General features: G+C 41.4%; 2 protein-coding genes across 4 annotated transcripts in view; one reads left to right on the plus strand and one right to left on the minus strand.

Annotated features, from left to right (window-relative positions):
• Nucleotides 1-6,641: 6,641 nt before the first annotated feature.
• On the plus strand, nucleotides 6,642-10,393 carry cunh5orf49 (chromosome unknown C5orf49 homolog). The gene is made up of 3 exons (XM_024395094.1): nucleotides 6,642-6,849; nucleotides 8,440-8,556; nucleotides 9,873-10,393. Exons 1-3 carry the CDS (start codon nucleotides 6,733-6,735, stop codon nucleotides 10,050-10,052), a joined length of 414 nt encoding a protein of 137 aa, XP_024250862.1. The 5' UTR covers nucleotides 6,642-6,732; the 3' UTR covers nucleotides 10,053-10,393.
• A 96-nt stretch (nucleotides 10,394-10,489) lies between these two features.
• Nucleotides 10,490-25,680, minus strand: part of adcy2b (adenylate cyclase 2b (brain)) — an 87,032-nt gene continuing 71,841 nt past the window's right edge. For all 3 annotated transcript variants that reach the window (XM_042319525.1, XM_042319524.1, XM_042319523.1), the window contains 7 exons: nucleotides 23,652-23,736; nucleotides 17,078-17,236; nucleotides 16,010-16,156; nucleotides 13,587-13,694; nucleotides 13,154-13,268; nucleotides 12,887-13,011; nucleotides 10,490-12,541 (listed from right to left, as the gene is read on the minus strand). In XM_042319525.1, the coding sequence (XP_042175459.1) occupies nucleotides 12,389-12,541; nucleotides 12,887-13,011; nucleotides 13,154-13,268; nucleotides 13,587-13,694; nucleotides 16,010-16,156; nucleotides 17,078-17,236; nucleotides 23,652-23,736 (892 nt within the window). In that variant the 3' untranslated portion in view covers nucleotides 10,490-12,388. The remainder of the gene's footprint in view (nucleotides 12,542-12,886; nucleotides 13,012-13,153; nucleotides 13,269-13,586; nucleotides 13,695-16,009; nucleotides 16,157-17,077; nucleotides 17,237-23,651; nucleotides 23,737-25,680) is intronic.

Here is a 25,680-nt window from a genome sequence, read left to right on the forward strand (position 1 = left end):
GATTGAGGTGGTTTGGGATGAGTTGGACCGCAGAGTGAAGGAAAAGCAGCCAACAAGTGCTCAGCATATGTGGGAACTCCTTCAAGACTGTTTGAAAAGCATTCCAGGTGAAGATGGATGAGAGAATGCCAAGAGTGTGCAAAGCTGTCATCAAGGCAAAGGGTGGCTATTTGAGTATCAAGTATAACATCATTTGTTTAACACTTTTTTTGTAGTAACATGATTCCATATGTGTTATTTCATAGTTTTGATATCTTCACTATTATTCTTCAATTCTACAAGGTGTTCTAAAACTTTTTGACAGGTCGTGTATATAACGTGTAATATTGGGATGCAAACTCAAAATGTAATAAATGTCAGCTTTATATCTGATGGTACAGGCGTCTTCTTCTTTTTTAAGCCCATAACCATGTGTGTGAGGTGTGTACATTTGTTTCAAAGTAGATTTGTTTAAGACTACCAAGAAACTCTGTGTGACCCTGATTTATCCCACAGAAGTAAAAGGTTATTAAGTATTTTTAGGCAAAGTGTGACAGTTCATAATCCAATAAAATGTATTAGGCACAGTTTTCTGCATCTTTTACATACATTAAAATTGAATTTATTTCTTAATGGTGTCCTTGAATTGAGTCACCGTCAACAAAGATTTCAAGTCACTTAGTCTAGCTGTGCCAGTGTAGTGGTTATCCTAACACTTTGTGCATTAGAGATTTTCTGTGGATTATACTGTTTATAGATTAGAGCCTACGGTACATGTAGGTCTGTTTGTATCTGGGACTCCAGAGACTGCAGTTCAAAATTAGCCGTCTGGCTAAACTGGCATTTTTACTGAAATGTTGATTAATGTGCACTGTCCCTGTAAAAATAAACTAAAACTCCAGAGTGTTTTTGTTTTGTAATATAACATGTAGTTAATATACTATTTTACTGAAGTGATTGTTTTCTTTCCTATCACATGAAATGGATGTTGTCAAGATCAGGCAAACTCATGGTCATTTTGGTAGTGGAAACACACACGCACGCACACAGACACACACAGACACAGACACACTGGCCGTGATCGGGAGTCCCATAGGGCGGTGCACAATTGGCCCAGTATCGTCCGAGTTAGGGGAGGGTTTGGCTGGGGTAGGCCATCATTGTAAATAACTATCTGTTCTTAACTGACTTGCCAAGTTAAATAAATTTTAAAGATACACACTACAAACACTATATCAAACAACTGTGCTCAGACCAGTGTGCAGGGAGTGTGTTGAACAGAACTGAGGACAGATTTCACCCAAAATTACAGGGGGAAAAAAAAACATTTGTTTGATTTATCCATTACTTTAACAGCCACTCGTAAACCAAAGTTAAAATGCTAATTTGACCTTTAGTTTAATAGATTCATGAACAGGGTTTCATTAAGTTTCTTTATGACATTAGGCCCACCGTCTTCTACCCGGGTTGTGTTCATTACGGCACAAAATTGGAAGCGTTTTAAAACATTTTGCAACAGAAAATGAAAATTTGTGTTTCTTATTGGAAAAGTCCCTGGTAGTCCCTCTATGTTTCAGTCCATTTTCATTCATTTGGTGGCTAATGAACATGATGCAGTATGTTATTTTCTCTAAGAGCATGCATTAGTCCCTACAGTCCCCAGTGTTTAATTCAAATAGCCCCTCTCCTTTAAGACTTAATTAATGTTTTAAGGAATACACTAGCAATGAGAGCCCATCATTTTTACACAGTGATAAATGATAGGAATAACGATGCAAAATGTTTAGAATGAATAGTTGTAAAGTAAGGTTAATGGCTGAAATGACATGCTACTGATGTCATTTAATTTGAGCTCCTGCTATACCAGGAGATAATCCTGCATCAATAAAAAAATGTGAATTATTATGTGGATTATAATTAATTGGCATTTTTGTAGGATTTGATACATTTTTCCTAAGGGAAGATCAAGTCTGACATTTCAAAGTGGAAATGACAAACTTCAGAAGCCTTTTTAGAACTCAAATACACTACAAGTTAAACATTTTATGCATTGCATCCTTGGTGATTAAATTCAAATCAAATTTTGTCACGTGCTTTGTAAACAACAGGTGCTTACTTACAGGCCCTTCCCAACAATGCAGAGAGAAAAATAATAACACAAGGAATAAAGATAACTTGGCTACATACACAGGGTACCAGTATCAAGTCAATGTGCAGGGGTACAAGGTAATGAGATAGATTTTTATTTAACTAGGCAAGTCAGTTAAGAACAAATTCTTATTTCTTATTCTACCCCGGCCAAACCCAGGGCGCCGACCTATGGGGCTCCCAATCAGCCTGGAATCGAACCAGGGTCTGTAATGATGCCTATAACACTGAGATGCAGTGCCTTAGACCACTGCACCACACCCGGGAGCCCTATACAGTATGTATATATGTACATATAGGGATAAAGTGACGAGGCTACAGGATATATAGTAAACAGTGACAGCAGCGTATGTGATGAGTCAAAAGAGTTATGTACTGGGCCGTACGCACTACCCTCTGAAGTGCCTTGCTGTCGGATGCCAAGCAGTTGCCGTACCAAGCGGTGATGCAGTCAGTCAAGATGCTCTCAATGGTGCAGTTCTTTTTTAGCCACCTGAGAGGGAAGAGGCATTATCATGCCCTCTTCATGACTGTGTTGGTGTGTTTGGACCATACAAATTCCTTAGTGATGTACACATCGAGGAACTTGAAGCTCTCAACCTGCTCCACTACAGCCCTGTCAATGTGGATGAGGGTGTGCTCTGCCCTCTGTTTCGTGTAGTCCACGATCAGCTCCATTTGGATTTATTATCAACCAATAAACCTGCCTTGATTATTAATACAGTAGACCAGGGTTTCCCAAACTCGGTCCTGGGGCCCCCCCTGGGTGCACGTTTTGGGGGTCCAGGACCCGAGTTTGGGAAACCATGCATTGGACGAGTGAATGGACCTGATGCACATGCACTGCAGAAAGCAGCCAGCAGAGGGCACTCTAATCACACTAAATCAATTATCTTCTCAGAAGTGCAAATAACGGATTCATTTGTGTTTTTTAACATTTTTTATTCACCTTTATTTAACCAGGTAGGCTAGTTGAGAACAAGTACTCATTTGCAACTGCGACCTGGCCAAGATAAAGCGTAGCAATTCAACACATACAACAACACAGAGTTACACATGGAATAAACAAAACATACAGTCAATAATACAGTAGAACAAAAGAAAACAAAAAGTCTATATACAGTGAGTGCAAATGAGGTGAGGTAAGATAAGGGAGTTAAGGAAATAAATATTCCACGGTGGTGAAGTGATTACAATATAGCAGTTAAACACTGGAATAGATGTGCGGAAGATGAATGTGCAAGTAGAGATACTGGGGTAAAAGGAGCAAGATAAATACATAAATACAGTATGGGGATGAGGTAGGTAGATAAATGGGCTGTTTACAGATGGGCTATGTACAGGTGCAGTGATCTGTGAGCTGCTCTGACAGCTGGTGCTTAAAGCTAGTGAGGGAGATATGAGTCTCCAGCTTCAGAGATTTTTGCAGTTCGATCCAGTCATAGGCAGCAGAGAACTGGAAGGAAAGACGACCATAGCAGGAATTGGCTTTGGGGGTGACCAGTGAGATATACCTGCTGGAGCACGTGCTACGAGTGGGTGCTGCTATGGTGACCAGTGAGCTGAGATAAGGCGGGGCTTTACCTAGCAGAGACTTGTAGATAACCTGTAGCCAGTGGGTTTGGCGACGAGTATGAAGCGAGGGCCAACCAACGAGAGGGTACAGGTCACAATGGTGGGTAGTGTATGGAGCTTTGGTGACAAAACGGATGGCACTGTGATAGACTGCATCCAGTTTGTTGAGTAGAGTGTTCGAGGCTATTTTATAGATGACATCAAGTGAATGTCATGTGATTTGTGTGTGTGTGTGTGTGTGTGTGTGTGTGTGTTGTGTGTGTGTGTGTGTGTGTGTGTGTGTGTGTGTGTGTGTGTGTGTGTGTGTGTGTGTGTGTGTGTGTGAGCATGCGTGCGTGCGTGTGTGCACGTAACAGGAGAGAACTTAATGACCTGAATGAACCCCCAGGTGCTGAGAGAGAGAGAGAGAGAGAGAGAGAGAGAGAGAGAAACTAACCAAATATCACCGTCTCCCTCTCAAATGTCAGGCTCATAACTGGATTACTCCCTGGTTTCTACTGGGCAGAGAACACAGTGACTGAAACTAATGAAAGAAAGCAGGTATCTCTTTCTCACCCCTTCACCCATCCTTCTCTCCTCTTCTCTCTAGTCTTATATCTTCACTCTCCTTTATCTCTTTCTTTCCCTCTCTCAAGATAGACTCCATTCACACAGGTGTATGCTGTCTTTCATGGGCCTATGAAACAGCCAGATGTCTATAAAATTGCCTGGGAGTTTAGCCACTTAGGGTAACGCCTAATGATAAGAAAGAAGATTTATCTTCCTTTTTTTCCTGTCTCTCTTTCTCACTCCTTGGCTCTCTCCTCCAGAGTCTGTGTGTGTGTGTGATACTCCAGCCCAGCCTCTTAGCACAGTGTGAGTCTTTTATTGGCCTATCTCCTGCTGTTCCTCTGTAATTATGGTAGACAGAGAGAATAACAACAGCAGGTGGAGAGAGCGAGAGATAGAGATAGAGAGAGTGCGAGAGCGAGAGAGGGATGCGTCTGTGTATGTGTGTGTGCCAATGTATTTCACACTTTCTTGGCCTTTCCTACAGTCAAATGACTAGTGGCCTCATGGGTGGAATGTTATTAATATTTTTCATAATTAATAAAAAATTAAGTGATATGACATGCTATTCTATAAAAAAATGTATCCGTAATTAATATTACCCGATTGAGCTAATCATGTAAATGTAATTAACTAGAGAGTTGGGGCACCACGAAATAATATTTGTAGAGCTGTTATCTTCCGAATAAACTCTTAAAGACCTAGTAATATTTTACATCAATAGCAGTCAATATTAATCGTCACCTTAATTCAGTCTCATCTGAAAGTTGTAAATTCTTGGTTATCTTCACGAACCCTGGCTAACAAGTTGAATCAGCAATACAAATTGGGTTTAATTATTGATTTACTAAATACCTAACTAATCACACAGAATTACAAATACACATAATTAATCATAACTTGATTACAAATTACGTCATAAAGGAAAACGTCCCTAGCAGGCCAATGTCATGACAACAGCCAAAAACATGGTGTTTCTATGTCAAATTATATGTTACATTTCAGTCTTCTGTGATGTGTACAAAGTGGAATATTGGGATGCAAACTTCAAATTGAATGCATTTCAACTCTATATCTGACATGGTACAGGTGTCTTCTTTTTGTTGATCCCATAACCATGTGCGTGTGTGTGTGCAGAGCCACCACAGTGAATTGTTAGGGCTAACTAGAATGTCCAATAGTGCTCCTGTAACACCGGGTCACGTGGTTAGAACTCCCACAACTCTCTGATGGGTCCCACCTTACAGGGCAGCCAACCTGGCCATTAATTTTAATACACCTAGGGGCTGTCACACACACACACACACACACACACACACACACACACACACACACACACACACACACACACACACACACACACACACACACACACACACACACACACACACACACACACACACACACACACACACACACACACACACACACACACACACACACACACACACACACACACACACAGCAACAGAAGCAGTAGCAGCAGCTGTGTCACTCTCCATCCTACAGAGACCTGTACCAGCAGAGGGTGATGGTATTGATGTGATCTGTACTCTCCCGCAGGGATGGAAAACACTGGAACACACGCACGCACACACACACCACGGGAGGCTGGTGAGGGGAGAACAGCTCATAATAATGGCTGGAATGGAGTGGTGTCAAACACATTCATTCCATTCCAGCCATTATAATGAGCATGCCCTCCCAAATTAAGGTGCCACCAGCCACCTGTGACACACACACACCAGTTCCACTAGCAATCAGAGCTGAGGTGAGCTGACCACACATTAGACAGAAAGACTACTGGCATAAAGCAATCAGTGGACTAGGCAGAGGAGAGGACTGGTCATTATGGTATCTCATCATCAAACCCATTTAGCACTGCACTATGTGGTGGCATTCGAGGAAAAGGGAATACCTAGTCAGTTGGACAAAGGAATGCATTCAACCGAACAACCGAAACTCATTTAACCCAAACCCTCTGAATCAGAGAGGTGCGGGGAGCTGCCTTAATCGATGTTCACATCATTGGCACCCGGGGAGTAGCTGTTGCTGGAGACTAAATGCCTTGCTCAAAGGCAGAACGGCAGGTTTTTCTACCTTGCCAGCTCGGGGATTCGAACCAGAGACCTATACTGTCTATTATTTTTAGAAGTTTGGTATACGCCTCATACCAGTTAGTGTGTAATACATTTTTATGGGCATTTTGTAAAGGTGCATATAGGACCATGTTGCTTTAAACTAACTCGTTCTCAGATTGATTAAATGCAGATGATGGAGAGAAAAAAAGAAAGCAAAATGTATATTATTGCGGTAATAAATGTGGCTACGCAGTCTAGGAAAGTACAGAGATGTGTGTTCCTAGTGCGCAGTAGCACTGGATTAGTATCTTAGCAACCATAGACGCCACTGGTAGCTATTTTTTGTTTACCAAGCTAAACTAGAAAGTTCGTTATTATTTTTTACATAGATAGCTATAGGATGGATGTGTTACTTGAATCGAAAACAAAACCAGTTTCGACTATATCTGTGTATAGTTACATTCCACCAAGACGAACTGAACCAAAAGAGAGAACCTATTACAATAGTGACTCAAAGGTATGGGTGGTTGCTACTTGCAAGCTAACGTTAGCGAACGGCTAGCTAACTTACTTAGCTAAGCTAGCTAGCTAGCTAGAAAAACCTATATTTCTCTCTCTCCGTCTCTCTTTCTCCGTGTGTGTGTCCCTCTCACTCTTTCTCACTCTCTAACCCCTTTGTCTCTCTCCCCCTCTCTCCTTTCTCCCAGCTAGCACAATTGGTTCCTTAGAAGTTGTGGGAATGTACCTTTTTGGTTTCCAATTGGTTTTGGGAACAAAGCCCTACGTTTCCTGACTGAGAACAGAAGTGTGAAAATTCTTAGAAAGTTCTTTGACGTAACTGTTTTTTTTTTGTGTTTTTTTATTGAACGTTCCCACAGAAGAATGTTGTTTCTAAGAACATGAATGAGAACATGAATTTATCTAGAAACATGAGGATGTCACGGGATTCCTCCTGGGAAGGAGAGGCGGACCAAAATGCAGCGTGGTTATAGTTCAAGTTTTTTAATAGAAAAACTCAACATGAACCTAATACAAAACAATAAATGTGGCAAAACCGAAACAGCCCTATCTGGTGCAACAAACACAAAGACAGGAAACAACCACCCACAAAACCCAACACCGAACAGGCTACCTAAATATGGTTCCTAATCAGAGACAATGACTAACACCTGCCTCTGATTGAGAACCATATCAGACCAAACACAGAAACAGACAAACTAGACACACAACATAGAATGCCCACTCAGATCACACCCTGACCAACCAAAACATAGAAACATACAAAGCAAACTATGGTCAGGGTGTGACAGAGGAAACCTGTAGGAAACGTTATGCTGAAGTACTGACATTCACACAGACGAACGTTGTTTCTTAATGTTCCCGGAACAATTTGAGAACATTACTTTCAATAGAACCATGAGGAAACCTGTAGGAAACGTTATGCTGAAGTATTGAAATTCCCACGGAAGAATGTTGTTTCAAACGTTCTCTAAACTATTTGAGAACATTCCCAAGGTCAAACCAGTTGTGGAACTTTCCTAGAACATAAGCAAAAATTAAATTAAATGTAATCATGTTTGAACTTTTAGGAACCGTTCTGTTTAAGTAATGAAATATCAAGAAAATAACATTATTTTGTCAAGTTCCTTTAATGTGCTGAGAATGTTCCAAAGCCAAACAACTATCCTGCACCATTCCCAGAACGTTGTGGGAAGGTTGTATGCAAAATAATTATAGGACAACCACGCTCTCACCAAGCTTTAAGAGACATATGGTTCTCAGAAAGTTACGTTCTAGCAGGGCTCTATCTCCCGTCACATTTCCCTCTCTCTTCCTGACTAGTCTTGAAAACCCGACCTGAGTCAACACAGAGACGTCACTGTGTTGCCTAGGGTCAGGTTTTCAAGACGACTCCCTCACCCCCACTCTCTATCTATCACACCTTTTACTGTAACAAACATAGCTAGATGGCTAGCTACATATATCATCACTAACATTATATCCCACTGTCTTCCACGTCCCCCCTCTGTGTCTGTCTGTCTGTCTCTCTCTCTCCATCTTCCTCTCTATCACACACACCAACCTATAATGATCCAATAATCCATAGGCACGGGAGGTAACCTTATACGACTGCATATACCGGCGGGCGGAGGGCTATGACAGCAAACTACACCGCGACGATAGAGAGCACTCCAACAGCAGGGGACTAGACTTGTACTCAGAGGTAACTAGCTAGCTACAGTGCCATATCTTAATTTGACCATCCTGTTTTTGCAGGAATTTTCCAGCACGGCAGGAAATGCAAATGTATTCAATGTCTAAAAAGGCTTCTAATTTACACTTCAACATTTCAGACTTGATTTGCCCAAACAAAAATGTATCAACCCCTACAAAAAAAATCTACATTTATTGTAATCCACATAATAATTTACATTCTCTGTTGCTGCAGGATTATTTTCCTGCTGTGAGAAAGTGGGTCAAATTAAGATATGGCATCTGTACAGTAACACCTGTTGCTCCTGCGCTGATCTAAGTAGGTGGTGTTAGGATTTGGGGAGGGTAAAGTGGTATAGCAGCCTCCCTGTATGCCCTGATACGGTTATTATGACCACCACTATGATGTGTACTAAAACCATAGTGTGCTATAACTTGCCTATCTATACCAAGGGGTTTGGACCTTCATGGCACAGGTGTTAGTGCACTCACTCTGAAACCAGAGTTCAAGTCCCTAGATCTCTGCCTATGACAATTCCTATCAGCTACATTTGAATAGCCTGTTATTAATCCAGACCAAATCTAGCTGTATCGTTTCACAGTAAGTTTCACCTTTGATTTGATATTTTTTGTGGTTTCATGAAACTAGTCATACATTTTCCCAGTTGACAGTCTGTTTGACCCGCAGCAGGTGTGGCAGCATCTGCACTAGCCGACAAGCCATACGTGAACAGGTTGTTATGGGAGTACATATAGCTAGCAGCTGGCTGTCACTGTATGCCACCGGTGGTTGTTAGCGAGGTGGAAGTTTCCCAACACTTTCTGTGCTGAAACTATGTCAGTCATTATGCTTGTCAGGTAGGAAGCAGCACCAGTGGTGGGTCTAGTTTCTGAGTCAGTGAAAGTGGAGAAGTTGACTAGCTAAGTGAGTGGACAAACAAACACACTTGTGAAGTGAATGGGCTGCACTCACTGTAGAGAGGTTTAATTACAGTAAAGTTAGGTCTTACCTTTCTGAGAGGAATTCTGCGCTCAATGACAGCTCATGGTGTGAACTGGAGGAGATCCATTTTAAACCCACAGATATGATCAAACTCAGCTACAGCATCAACCCACCTCCAATTACAGGTATAAAACACAGATATTATGTATATCATTGTATGGGTGTAAAGCTGTGTAATGGTGTCTGCTAAGGTGTTAAACATCTAAATGATTAACCCGCTCTCCCCCTTTTCTGCTCTCTCATTTACCATCATCCTCTTTTCTCTCACTTTCTCCTATCTTTATTACCCTTTCAGCTCATTCCCTGTTTCTCTTCTCTTTCAGGAGTCTTCCAGACCTGCACCAGTCTTGTCCTCATCAGAGTATGGAAGACGCCTGCCTCCTGTCCTCTACAAACCTGGCAGGCAGTTTGCCCGCATCTCTCACATCCACACCGAGTTCTTCAGGAAAAACGGGATCACACGCAATTTTGAGGAGGGATACGGATCAGTGGTTCCTGTGTGAGGAAGTCCGTATTCCCAACACCAGAGATAGAGTGGGAGCAGTGAGTGAGGGATTGAGAGTGATGGTTTTATCAATGTGAATATGTATGGGCACAACAACACACCCAACTGATACAGTCAGTGTGGTGCTGAGTAGTAACAATATTTAAAGATATAGATCATTATAGAAATAGAGATATATTTAAAGAGAGATTATATATTTTAAGATAGATAAAATAAAAAAGTTAAAAAAAATAATTATATATATATATATAGCTATATATATTATAAAATCAGATTAGATATTTTAAAATACAAAGATTGTAACTATACATTATGGCCCACATGTTTGTGACATACATAATAAAGTACAATATTTGATCAAAATACCTGTTTATCAAACTACTTTGTGAAATGCAATCATAAATAGTCGACTTTCAATGACAGGAGGCACATTGATTCACTTATATACAAATGGTTTTAATGAGTAAGAAAATGATGCCGTCAAAACATGGAAACGTTCTCCTGTTCTTGATGTAGTTTTTTGGTTTTCTTACAAAAGTCCAGTAGCTCTTGATTCCCGGCTGCTCTTGAGGTCCACGTACATTGCTCTTTGCTTGACAGAAGCTCTGCTCCAGAGCTTAGAGATAGGTTAGCTATAGAAGGTTTGGCAAACTACTGTTCATGTTGACACCAATTTTTTTTCTCCCCATTCTGACTAAAAGTACTGTAATGATGAAAGGACTATTGGTGCCAAGATGGCTCTGACTAGAATCCTGACACATACTCTCAATATCTGTCTCTGCACCGCACCACACAACCACTCGGGCAGCCATTGAAATCCACTAAAGCTAGAAATTCCCGTTGCGCACAGATCTAGGATCAGCTTATCCTAAACACGGGGGACGGGGATGCAAAACTGACCTAAGATCAGCATCTAAGGACGACTGTAACGTATGAAGTCCAGCCACTACTGTAACCAGCTAAGGAGGGACGATGCAGGTAATACTGTATGTACAGCCGTCGGTCTGTTGTTCTGTCTGTTGTTCTAAATGTTGTCTGCCTTCTGTCTAGTTCAGATGAAGTGGTCTGGGAGTTACTGTTGTAAACAAGGAGTCTTGACAGATACGTTCTATTACAGCAGGCAGTTTTGAATGTGTTTGTGTGTGTGATTGTATAAGTCCTTGTATGTGTGTGTGTATGTGCTGTATTTGTGCATGCACGTATGTGTGTCGGGTTGGAACCAAAGTTATTTTCCAATTATTTCATTCTGAACAGAACCCTCATTTTTTTTCGTTCCGTTACACTGTTCCGACCAGCAAAATAAAGTTCTGAACCGGTTCAAAGCTAAAAGTACAGGTTGATATAGTTTCTTTTGGTTCCTTTTTTAAGTACTTTATTCACTATTAATTACTTTACCAATCATTGTGGATAGAGCAGGCAAGCTAGTTGTTTCCATGCGTGATGGACAGGCAAGTGTAGCCTATGGGGCAAGATGCGACTGAAATTTTGTGGGTGGGAAGAGAGCAAGATAGGGTTGAGGAGGCTTGAAGCGCAGGACATCTTGTTATGACATGCATTATCTGAATTAGGTTCACATAATTATACCTAGGCGGAGCGGCTTCTATGGAGAAATATTGAATGTCCTTTGCGCTAACTAGCTAACAAGCTTGAGCTAGCTAGCTAACTGACAAGCGCCACCAGAATTAAAAACACGTCTTACCTTTTTGTAAGGTTTAATCATTTCAACGAAAAGGTGATAACCAGGCCTATAGTATTGTACTAATACAGGCAGGGAGCAGGTCTCGAACCAACGACCTTCTAGCCCGAAGTCCAGCGCACTATCGACTGTGCCGCAAAAGCATGCTCAAGCGGCAGAGTCGATATCCGCGCTTATAAACCCAGGGTTGTTATAGTATCCTTAACTAGCATTGATAAAGTTAATCCATTCTTCTCTAGCTAATAAAAATTCTCTCTCCCTAACTTCTGAATCACGCTTGTAAAGTTTTTTTTGGGGGGGGGGACTAGAACAAAATGCCTGGAACGTAAAATAACATTATTAACCACTTACCATGCTTTTAAAATAATGGTTTTGTTCCGGAACAGTTTGGATCACTATCGTTCCTGGTTCCGTTTCTGTTCCTTGACAAATTTAGCTATTTACCGGTTTTTGGTTAGGTTCCCTGAACCGGTTTGAAGCCCTGATGTGTGTGCAAGTCCATTTGTGTGTATGTAAATGCATGTGTTTGTATAGTTTAAGAGTGTGCGTGCTTGCGGGTGTGTGTGTGTGTGTGTGTGTGTGTGTGTGTGTGTGTGTGCTTGCGGGCCTGTGTGTGTAAATTGCTCAGTGTATGATGTTCAAGGCATTACAGTCCCTTGCGACAGCGATCTGGTCATCTCTGTGTGTACGAAGAAGGTCTTGAGCTCTCCCTTCCCCTTCACATTGATGATGCCGCGACATGAACACATGTAGCCCAGTGTCAACAGGATACGACTCGTCTCCTCGGTTACCTGGAAGCAGCGAAAACACAAATCACATGTAGGCAGAAAATTCCATAGAATTCCATATTGAACTTTTAATAGGATCTCTGTGGTAAATGTAATATTTTATATTAATAACTAAAGACAATCAGGAAAGAACAATAGTCGAAGAGTGGCTTTGAGTATACTGTATAGTTCTGTATTATTATATATCTACATTTGCATAACGTCTTCTCTGTACCTGTATACCATATTCATTAGCCTTGACCTAGTTCTGCAGCGACCACTAGTGGTACAAAATAAAACTGCATGCAGCTGGTATTATTTTAGCGTTACTATTAGTGTAGCTGTATTCTAAATGTATGAATTGATTACCTGTATTTTCCCCAGTACCCCAGTACTCTCCATCCGGCTGGCCACATTAACACTGTTCCCCCAGATATCATACTGAGGCTTTTGCGCTCCGATCACCCCCGCAATCACCGGACCATGGTTTATCCCTGACACAACCAGGAAGAGGGGTTAGAGGTCCCATGTAAGACAGACTGTACCAGTCTCACTCACTCACTCACTCACTCACTCACTCACTCACTCACTCACTCACTCACTCACTCACTCACTCACTCACTCACTCACACATACCAACTCGTAGCCTGAAGTCATTGAAGGAGTGTTTGTTGATGACATCTAGTTTCCCGACCAAGGCGAAGGCAAACTCCATCATGGTGCCAATGTGCATGTACTGACGGTCATGCTCCTGAGAGAGAGAGAGAAAGATAGTGTAAGGAGAGAGAGAGGGGGAAGCAGAGAGAGGAAACAGAGAAATGGTAATGTAGAGAGATACGAAATAGACAGAAAAGGGCAGGAGAGAGGGGAGGAGAGGGAAGAGATGACAGGGAGTGTTGTTTAGCACCACCATACAGCTCTACACCTGGAATTCAAGGTGGGTTGATGCTGTAGCTGAGTTTGATCATTTCTGTGGGTTTAAAATCTATCTCCTCCTATTCACACCATAAACTGTCATTGAGGGGAAAAAGGTAATTTATCCCTACAGTTATGCGTGTGTGTCATGTACCTGTGTGTATTCAGGTCCAGGTGTAGCGTTGAGCCCAGTAGCAGCCATGTAGGTGCTGCCAATAGTCTTTATCTTCTCCACCCCGCTGAATTTAGGCTTGGACAGCAGCTGTCACACACAGAGAGAGAGAGAGAGGTTAGAACTTAGGCTTGGGCAGGAGCTGACACACACACAAACACACACACACACACACACACACACACACACACACACACACACACACACACACACACACACACACACACACACACACACACACACACACACACACACAGAGAGGTTAGAACTTAGGCTTGGGCAGGAGCTGTCACACACACACACACACACACACACACACACAGAGATAGAGAGAGAGCAGCAATCTCGAAGTGAGGATGGAAGTGAACTTCAGTAGTGATGATTTCATTAACTTATCTTCAATGAAAAGATCATGATCACAAGAAAACAAATGAAAGACTCCTCTTTGAATATGTGTATTTTTCCAAAACTCAGTTGTCCTGAATCTGCATAGAACTGCCAAGACTTCAGATCAATGGAGACACTTGAGTTTTTGAATCATGACACATTCACGAAAATATTCATGGCCTCTAAACCTTCCAGCTGTCTACTGGACCCTATTCCAACTAAACTAATGAAGGAGCTACACCCTGTGCTTGGCCCTCCTATGTTGAATTTAATAAACGGCTCTTTATTCTCCAGATGTGTACCAAACTCACTAAAGGAGCCAGGAATAAAGCCTCTCCTGAAAAAGCTAAATCAGTCTATAATCAAATCTCCCATTCCTAAAAATAAATAAAAAATAAAGCTGTTGCTCAGATACTCACTTCCATCTTGAAGACAAATAATGTATACATAACACTCCAGTCTGGTTTTAGACATCATAGTACTGAGACCGCACTCGTGAAGGTGGTAAATTACTTTTGAATGGCGTCAGACCAAGGCTCTGAGTCTGTCCTCAATCACAACATTCATTCAGAGAGATTGGATATTGGTTTACACGGACAAGTTCTTGCCTGGTTTAGATCTGTCGGAAAGATATCAGTTCGTCTCTGTGGATGGTTTGTCCTCTGACAAATCAATGGTAAGTTTCAGTGTTCCTCAAGGTTCTGTTTCAGGACCAGTATTGTTTTCCCTATACACTGAGTATACAAAACATTAAGAACACCTGCTCTTTCCATGACATAGACTGAACAGCTGAATCCAGGTGAAAGCTATGATTCCTTATGTTAAATCCACTTCAATCAATTGATATGAAGGGGACGATACAGGCTAAAGAAGGATTTTTAAGCCTTGAGACAATTGAGACATAGATTGTGTATGTGTTCCATTCAGAGGGTGAATGGGCAAGACAAAATATTGAAATGCCTTTGAACGGGGTATGGTAGTAGGTGCCAGCCGTACCGGTTTGTGCCAAGAACTGCAACGCTGTTGGGTTTTTCACACTCAACAGTTTCCTGTCTATATCAAGAATGGTCCACCACCAAAAGAACATCCAGCTAGCTTGACACTACTGTGGGAAGCATCAGAGTCAACCTGGGCCAGCATCCCTGTGGAATGCTTTCGACACCTTGTAGAGTCCATGCCCCCAAGAATTGTGTCTGTTCTGAGGGAAAAATGGGGGGTGCAACTCAATATTAAGAAGATGTTCCTAATGTTTGGTATACTCAGTGTATATGCTACCTCTTGGTGATGTCATTCAGAAACAGAATGTCAACTTTCACTGCTATATAGACGACACACACATTTTCAATAAAACTTGGTGAAGCCCCAAAATTCCCTACCCTGGATGCCTGTGTTTCAGACATAAGGAAGTTGATGGCAACAAATGTTTTTCTTTTAAAATCGGACAAAACAGAGATGTTAGTTCTAGGTCCCAAGAAACAAAGAGATCTGCTGTCGGATCTGAGAATGAATCTTAACGGTTGTACATTCGTCTGAAATAAAACTGTGAAGGACCTCGGTCTGGACCCTGATCTCTCTTTTGACAAACATATCCATCTTCTTAACATTCTAAAATCTGAAACGTTTTGTCCAAAAATTATGCAGCAATGCTAATCCATGCTTTTGTCACTTCAGGATTAGACTACTGCAATGCTCTACTCTCTCTGGCTACGCGGATAAGGCACTAAATAAACTTCAGCTAGTGCTAAATACGGCGTATAGAATCTTGACTAGTACCAAAACAATCATATTACAGTGTTATCCTCTACACCAGCTTCCTATTAAGGCTAGGGCTGATTTCAAAGTTTTACTGCTAACATACACAGCTTTACATGGACTTGTTCCTACCTATCTCTCCGATTTGGTCCTGCCGTACATACCTACACGTATGCTATGGTCACAATGGATGCAGGCCTCCTTATTGTTCCTACACAGATGTGTGACAGAAGTGATAAGAAACCAATGAGGACAGAGTAACTCACCTCGTCAAAGTCAGCGATGATCTCGTTGAGGAGTCTGAGACATTCCAGGCCCTCCTTGTTGACGTCTGACTCTGTGTAGAACTCCTTAAAGTCTGGGATGGAGGCGAACATCACACATACCGACTCATACGACTGGTGGTACAGATCCTAGAGAAGCAAACACACAGACACAGGTCAGTGGAATGGATCAATGCAATTCCAAAAGTTAGTACTAGAATGCATTTATTTTCTGTCTTCTAGAAACACGGCCGGCCCGCTCATTATGCAGGATAAGGCGGCCACCTATGTTGGCAGATTGACGAGGGCGGCATTTTCTGAGCTAAACTGGCCAAGACGCACCTCCAAGAACAACAGCACATTAACCTCACTTAATTCTGCCCAAAAACAATGAGAATTTCTCTCAACCAGTGGCATAAGGGCTTTTTAGATGAGCACGAGCCAATGTCTTTTGGACATCTGTTTTTAGTCCTGTCCAGATGTCTTTTTTTGTATTTTACAAACAGTAGGCTTACCACATAGATGGGCATTCATAAGTCCATTTCAGACAACACTGTAGACTACACCTCAGTAAGCACGGACCGACGCCTTTTGTTTGTATTTTTTTGGTGCAATTCTGGACCGGCTTTGATTTCCGCATCCACAGATATGTTTGGTTCAGATTTGTCCGGTCTTGACCAGCCTTGATTTGGCCCAAACATAGAAGACTAGAAATAAAAAATAAAACACTTTCATTCAGAACTGAACATTAACTTGAATTAAACATCTGGAAAATAAGTATTTTTCAAAGTCCGGAGAATATGCCTTTTCAACGTCCTAAAAAATGTAAATATACGGAAATGATTTTTCACCTTTCATTCAAAACCTAAATTGAACCTAACTTCAATGTCAGGAAAATACGTCTGCTTACTGGGACTAATCTAGTTTTGCGAGGCAATTTTTTTGGTCTCGCCTATTGCGGCAGAACAGCAGGGACCAGCCCTGTCTTGAAAGAGTTCTAGAATAAGAATTAGTTTTGTTCTGTGGTTCTGAGTTCTCAAGGTTATATTCTGTGAATGGTCGCTGCCCCACCTCGTTCTTCCAGTTGCGTCCCAGGAAGTGTTCTGCGACGTGGGCAGGTAGAACATTCTCCAGTAGAACCCTGTTGAGGTTCTCCATGGTCTCGATCTCCTCACACTCTCTCTTGAACTTGTCCCTCCACAGGAAGTCCAACCTACAGTAATATTCATTCTGTTAACAGGAGGACACAGAGACGGTAAAGATACGGTGGTCATAAAGTCAATAATAAATCATGTTATTTTACTCTCTTAAATGACTACGCTTGAGTAAAGGTTTACCAATAATAGCACCAACTATGTGATGGTCTTTTATTACTGTAAATGTAGGTGATGCATTTTCAGGAATTTGCTGAACTTATCAAGTTGAAAGGAGACTGGTCTTGACTCACTACTCACTATAGTTATGAAACGATGTAAGAGAAGAACAGAACACATGGGTCAAACACATTGTTCTCAAAGTGAAATGTATTTGAATTGTCCACTTGGAGAGTCACTGCTTCACATTCTCATAACTTTAACGACATGGAAAAATAAAATAATACTTTTGTCATTTTTCTCCCCCATATAGGCCTACAATCCTCTTACTCTCAACTATTATCTCTCTCCCATCTCCCTCTCCCATTGAGAGAATCTAAAGGCGGAATAAGAGATTCCGTCCAAAATGGCAATCTTTTCCCAATAGTGCACCACTTTTGACAAGGTCCCTGCTCAAAACTAGTGAACTATTATAGGGATTAGGGTGCCATTTGGGATGTAGACTATCTCACCAACTGACCCTTCAGAGCATGTTTTGTATTCATGGGAAATGAACGCTCTAGTAATAAGACACTAAAGCAGAGGATAGCAGCGTTGCTGTCTTCGCTTCAGGGAGCGCTGAACACCAGCCTGATTAGCATAAAGTAGGCGCTGGTTTCTCATTGGTTATCCACACCTGGGGGACTTCTAAACATGTCTAAATAGGTCAGCCGGGTGCCGAGATGAAGGTCAAAACGCCCCGGGGTGTGTGTGTGTGTGTGTGTGTGTGTGTGTGTGCTCTCTCTGTGTTAGACCTTATGGCTACCTGTGGGCTAGCGGCTACGTACGTGTGTGTGCGTGCACACATGCATGTGTGTGGGTGCTAGCTAGGTCATCCTTGTGAAGAGTTGAGAAGGCCTAGTAACTAGGCCAGGCAGGAACAGTGGTATTAGGAGAGGCTGTTTAGTAGGCAAGTAGCTAATGATGGTTAATTAATGAATCATTCATCTGTTCTTCATTACCTCATGTTTACAGCCAGATGCTGCAAGGGAGGACAATTTAACACCTCCAGAAAGGATTTAAAATAAAGAAACAGGCAAAAAAAGTAAAATAATTTAAAATACAGCTAACCAAATACTGCAATTAAATTAGACATGTGCGTCATCCCCAAACAACAGCCCCTACCCTTCTGGTGACTATAACCCAGTTTGACAACAGGGGGAACTGTATGGGCCAGCTCTTGTCCACTGGGGATGGTATATTTGGGTACACAAGACTCTCCAGGACATCTGAATCTGAACAGCTGTGATGGATGGTACCCCAGAGCAGTGGCATAGGCAGAAATCTGTTGATGCCAGGGCCAGCAAAATTCCATTCCATTATCATGAAAGCCTACCCTGTACCTTACACAGCAAATTCTCCAGTGTCAAATTGAACACTGGTCCAGTGTCTATACGTGTCCACACTTTTGAGTGTTAAATTAATACTGTTCTTAGTGCTGATGATGTTACACTTTGTCAGTGTTAGGGAATTAAGTGTTATGCAATAGTACCTCATATATTATTTTAACACCAGGAAGTACATATAGTTTACACCAATGGTGTTATGCAATAGTTAACATAATATATGAGGTACTATTGCATAACACCATAGGTGTAAACTATATGTACTTCCTGGTGTTAACATAATATATGAGGTACACCAGGAAGTACATATAGTTTACACCTATGGTGTTATGCAATAGTACCTCATATATTATGTTAACACCAGGAAGTACATATAGTTTACACCTATGGTGTTATGCAATAGTACCTCATATATTATGTTAACACCAGGAAATACATATAGTTTACACCTATGGTGTTATGCAATAGTACCTCATATATTATGTTAACACCAGGAAGTACATATAGTTTACACCTATGGTGTTATGCAATAGTACCTCATATATTATGTTAACACCAGGAAGTACATATAGTTTACACCTATGGTGTTATGCAATAGTACCTCATATATTATGTTAACACCAGGAAGTACATATAGTTTACACCTATGGTGTTATGCAATAGTACCTCATATATTATGTTAACACCAGGAAATACATATAGTTTACACCTATGGTGTTATGCAATAGTACCTCATATATTATGTTAACACCAGGAAGTACATATAGTTTACACCTATGGTGTTATGCAATAGTACCTCATATATTATGTTAACACCAGGAAGTACATATAGTTTACACCTATGGTGTTATGCAATAGTACCTCATATATTATGTTAACACCAGGAAGTACATATAGTTTACACCTATGGTGTTATGCAAAAACACCTTATAAAGTTTTTATTTTTTAAAGTATTTTTTACATTTTATTTTAATTTTACCCCCTTTTCTCCCCAATTTTGTGGTATCCAATTGTTAGTAGTTACTATCTTGTCTCATCGCTACAACTCCCGTACGGGTTCAGGAGAGACGAAGGTTGAAAGCCATGCTTCCTCCGAAACACAACCCAACCAAGCCGCACTGCTTCTTAACACAGCGCGCATCCAACCCAGAAGCCAGCCGCACCAATGTGTCGGAGGAAACACTGTGCACCTGGCGACCTGGTTAGCGCGTACTGCACCCGGCCCGCCACAGGAGTCGCTAGTGCGCGATGAGACAAGGATATCCCTACCGGCCAAACCCTCCCTAACCCGGATGATGCTAGGCCAATTGTGCGTCGCCCCACGGATCCCCCGGTCGCGGCCGGCTGCGACAGAGCCTGGGCGCAAACCCAGAGTCTCTGGTGGCACAGCAAGCACTGCGATGCAGTGCCCTAGACCACTGCACCACCCGGGATTAAAGTATTTTTAACACTAGTGTATAAAACATTTGGAACACCTTCCGAATATTGAGTTGTACCTGCCTCTTTTGCCCTTAGAACAGCCTCTATTCATCAGGGCATGGACTCTACAAGGTGTCGAAAGCTGGCCCACGTTGACTCCAATGCTTCCCACAGTTGTGTCAAGTTGGCTGGATGTCCTTTTGGTGGTGGACCATTTTTGATACACAAGGGAAACTGTTGAGTGTGAAAAACCCAGCAGTGCTTCAGTTTCTGACACACTCAAACCGGTGCGCCTGGCACCTACTACCATACCCCATTTAAAGGCACTTAAATATTTTGTCATGGCCATTCAACCTTGAAATGGCACACATACACAATTCATGTCTCAATTGTCTCAAGGCTTAAAAATCTTCTCTAGAGTCTATTGCTGCACCGGTGCGTAAATCTAAGTAACATAACACAAAAAAATCTCTACGTTTTTTAGCTATAGATACAGTATCTGTGTTGGGAAGTGGCCAAGCTACAGCGGTGTTTGTCAGACCATGAGACATCCCGAAAATTGCTCTTCTCATGAAAACGTCTGACCTGCAAACTAATATGACCACTCTATGGAAAGATGAGATGCTCGTGAACAAGATGGTGGTCTACAGCCCCTACAAGCCCCACGGAACCGTCAATGTGCCAACTTTTGTTTGTAGCACCTGAACTGTTTTGGCCACAAACTAATGTGACCCCACTGTGGATAGGCGTGATTCTCACAAATACGAGGAGGTTCTCCATTTTGCTCGATGACTCCCAGCAGTGTCACGGAACTCATCTGAAGATAACTGGTACCAGTTGAAAAAAGTATGGAAGTATGGAGGTAGTTTTAAGAATGAACCTGTCTCATCTCCTTCATCAACACGAATTGAAGTGGATTTAACAAGTGACAATAAAACCTCATTTAGTATTTTTAACCATTACACCAAGAGGTTTGTATCTCTTGACAAGGTCACTCAGTGTTGGGTTAAGGACATTACAATAATATTTAAAGTCTTTATCGCCACATGCTCTTTTATAAGCATCTATAAAGACTTCGGAACCGGCAGCAGACATGCTCAAACTTGTAGTTTTTCCTATTTTATTAGGATCCCCGATTAGACTCTTCCTGGGGTCCAAACAGGAAACAAAACACACTAGATAAAATACATAATATGCATAATATAATAACATAATATGCATAATATAATAACATAATATACATAATTGACATAATATACAGTGCCTTCGTTAAGTATTCAGACCACTTGACTTTTTCCACATTTTATTACGTTACAGCCTTATTCTAAAATTGATTAAATTGTTTTTTCCCCTCATCAATCTACACAAACTACTCATCAATCTACACCCCATAATGACAAAGCAAAAACAGTTTTTTAGAAATGTTTTCAAATTGATTAAAAAAATAAAGATATTGAAATATCACATTTACCTAAGTATTATTTACTCAAAACTTTGTTGAAGCACATTTGGCAGTGATTACAGTCTTCTTGGGTTTGACGCTACAAGCTTGGCACACCTATATTTGTGGAGTTTCTCCCATTCTTCTCTGCAGATCCTCTCAAGCTCTGTCAGGTTGGATGGGAACGTTGCTGCACAGCTATTTTCAGGTGTCTTGAGAGATGTTCGATCGGGTTCCAGTCTGCGTTCTGCCTGGGCCACTCAAGGACATTCAGAGACGGCTGTTTTGTCTTGACTGTGTGCATAGGGTCGTTGTCCTGTTGGAAGGTGAACCTTTGCCGCAGTCTGAGGTCCTGAGTGCTCTGAAACAGGTTTTCATCAAGGATCTCTCTGTATTTTGCCATCTTTGCCACGATCCGGACTAGTCTCTCAGTCCCTGGCGCTGAAATACTTCCCCACAGAATGATGCTGCCAGTGGTGGGAAAAGTACCCAATTGTCGTACTTGAGTAAAAGTAAAGATACCTTAATATAAAATGACTCAAGTAAAATTGAAAGTCACCCTGTAAAATTCTACTTGAGTAAAAGTCTAAAAGTATTTGGTGTTAAATATACTTAAGTATCAAAAGTACAGGTTAAAGTACAAATTATTTATTAAAAAAAACATATTAAGCAAACCAAACGGCACAATTTTCTTGTTTTTTAAATTTAAGGATAGCCTGTGGCACACTCCAACACTCAGACCTAATTTACAAACAAAGCATTTGTGTTTAGTGAGTCTGCCAGATCAGAGGCAGTACGGATGACCAGGGATGTTGTCTTGATAAGTGTGTGAATTGAACCATTTTCTGTCCTGCTAAGCATTCACAATGTAACAAGTACTTTTGGGTGTCAGGGGAAACGTATGGAGCAAAAAGTACATTATTTTCTTTAGGACAGACACCCCAAAAAATACTTAGTAAGTAGTAGTTTAAAGTATTTTTACTTAAGTACTTTACACCACTGGATGCTACCGTAGGGATGGTGCCAGGTTTCCTCCAGACATGACACTTGGCATTCAGGCCAAAGAGTTCAATCTTGGTTTCATCAGACCAGAGAATCTTGTTTCTCATGGTCGGAGAGTCTTTTTGTGCCTTTGGCAAACTCCAAGCAGCTGTCATGTGCCTTTTACTGAGGGGTGGCTTCCGTCTGGCCACTTTACCATAAAGTTACCATAAAGGCCGGAATGGTGGAGTGCTGCAAAGAGGATTGTCCTTCTGGAAGGTTCTCCCGTCTCCACAGAGGAACTTTAGAGCTCTGTCAGAGTGACCATTTGGTTTTTGGTCACCTCCCTGACCAAGGCCCTTCTCCCCTGATTGCTCAGTTTGGCCGAGCGGCCAGCTCTACGAAGAGTCTTGGTGGTTCTAAATTTCTTCCATTTAAGAATGATGGAGGCCACTGTGTTCTTGGAGACCTTCAATTCTGCACACATTTTTTGGTACCCTTCCCCAGATCTGTGGCTCAACACAATACTGTCTGTCCTGTTGAAATGACCCTACTATACCACACCCCAATATCATTTCCCAGTGTGTCTTGCCTTTTCGAATGAATTGTAGAACTATAACCCATGAATGTATTTGTTAGTGACAGAGACATGGTTGTTGAATTTGTTATTTTTACATTTTCAGTTCTGTGGATTTCACCAAGTGTGTTCCTACTGTAGGCTAATGTTATCATTAAAATTAAACTGTTCATGACAATACATTACATATATCATAAGGCCTTACTTTGATGGCCATGTTTGACCCCAACACAGTGGTGTTAGGAACCTACTAGTTTTACAGGCCACATCAGGCCTGCAAGTTACATTATGCTGGCTTGAAAAGTTATCTGTTATTCCTATTGGCCCACTCAGGCCGACCCATACCGCAAAGAAGAAACAGTACAACACCCCCCCCCCCTCCCTCTCTCTCTCTGTCTTCCATCTGTGTGAACTACTGAATTCTATTTTCACCTGCCACCACTGAAGCAGGCAGAAGTCAGTTGTTACATAGTAGGTACATAGCTATTACATAGTCACTAAATGGTTATTCCATAACTATAGCAGGTACCTGTCGTGCTAACACCAGTAGAGTGATGAAGAAGACGAAGAGAGAAACAGAACCCATCGTCTTCAGATCCTTTAGAATGCCTGGCCTGAGGAGAGAGGGATGAGTAGAGAGAGAAAAGGAGATGAAAGAAAGAAAGAAAGAACAACAACAAAATAATTAGTCTGTCCCCAGCTGAAAGCTCAACTTTCTATAGATGTAATAACTTGATGGGTCTCAGGAGTGAATTTCCTCCTCTGTTCTCCCCCCCCCTCTCTTTAACTGTTCCTCTCTTTCGCTCCCTCTTTCTTTAACTGTTCCTCATATCAGAAAAATCAATTCCACTCTATCAACACAAAAACCCAATATCATAGAACGTCAGTCATGATTGCAGCAACAATTACCCCGGCAAAAAAGTTATATTCCATAGCGACAACTTTTGATTGACAGTTGAGAGGAATATTGCTTTGACAGACATTCCCTAATAAGTTCTTGCCTATTATTACACCGATCACAGAGAGGGAAGGAACAGTGTTAAAGAGATTCTCCGGTACTTTTGTATACTTAGACAGTAGTTCTGAAAGTAGCGCTCACAATTGCACACTATGTCACATATGTGCAGATATGTGCACCACATCATTGCTCTCTTTCTCCCTCTGCTGTGTGTGCAGGATAGCCTCTTACATGCTGTCACTCATATGGCAAGGGGCTGAAGCTCATTGGTTGAACTCTAATTGCTAGGGGGCTGACTGGCATTGGGGAACAATTGTGCAGCACATTGCAAATAGTTGCTTTCAAACTAGGGATTTCATGGCTAATTGAGGTAAGACAGTAATTCTGCTCATAAAGTATGCATTGACTATGCATTGACACATCCCGCCGAAAGCGGGAGGTTTAAAAAATGTATGTGTGCGCACAGCAAAATCAATGGTGTACGTTCAACTCAGAAAGTGTCAAATGTACACTATTTTCAGTGACGTAGTATATACAGTCCCACTGAGCTGGTGTTAAAATAACACTTTTGAAATGGTTAAAGATTTAACTCTATTGCAGTGTTCCCCTTTTAAATTAACTTGCTTGTGATGTTTGCATAACTCTACTGTAGAGTGATACACAACACCTAGAGTGTAAAACATAACACTTGGACTCACTTTGCTTAGTGCGGACGCTGTTACACTTTCCCAGTGAAGGAAATTAACACCTGTAGTGTTACAGGAATTTTGGGGTGTTGTTTTAACACGGTATGGTGTATAGTCTAATATGCGTATTTCCCAGTGTGCCTTTATTTCAGAGTGAATTGCTGAGTTACCACCCATGACTGTATTTGTTAGTGACGGAGACTTTCCTTTTAAAGGCCTGTGGCTTTCTTTAAGTAAGTACCTAGAAGAATGCCTTAATTAAAATTGAATGATATGACAATACATATAACATAAGGCCTTACTTTGATGGCCTAGTTTTACCCTAACACAGTGGTGTTAGGAAACTCCTGGTTTACAGGCCACATCAGGCCTGCAACTCATATTATGCTCGCTTTCAAAGTGATGTGTAATTACTATTGGAATCCAGCCAGATATCCAACAGATAGAATGACTGTCAGGGTTAGGAAAGTTGTTCAAAAAGACACCTAAACCCTTCAAGAGGTTAATCTGGAACCATTTCAGCTATGGATGCAATGTTATTGGTGTGCGCATGTGTGCTTCAGTGCTAATTTCGTCAACTAAAATAGTGATATCAATTGAGGAGACGATAACTGACTAAATAGACCCAGAAACTTTAATTTATTTTATTTTATTTGAGTTGACGAAAATGAGACGAGACTAAATTATCTCTGTGACTAAAATCTGAGTAGTAGGTGGACTGGACAGTTTTTGGAGAGATTGAGATATTTTCAGTGTTATTTGCAATTTGGCAGTGTGGTGGCACAACAGCGGCAACAAATCATTGATGAAAATAAGGCATACTTTCCATGGCTACTCTCCCGGTGAAAAAACCTCCCGGGAGAAAAATGGGTGATGGGGCCTCCTGAGTGTCACAGCGGTCTAAGGCACTGCTA

Source organism: Oncorhynchus tshawytscha, unplaced genomic scaffold (assembly GCF_018296145.1).
Source record: "Oncorhynchus tshawytscha isolate Ot180627B unplaced genomic scaffold, Otsh_v2.0 Un_scaffold_1528_pilon_pilon, whole genome shotgun sequence".
Lineage (NCBI taxonomy): Eukaryota > Metazoa > Chordata > Actinopteri > Salmoniformes > Salmonidae > Oncorhynchus > Oncorhynchus tshawytscha.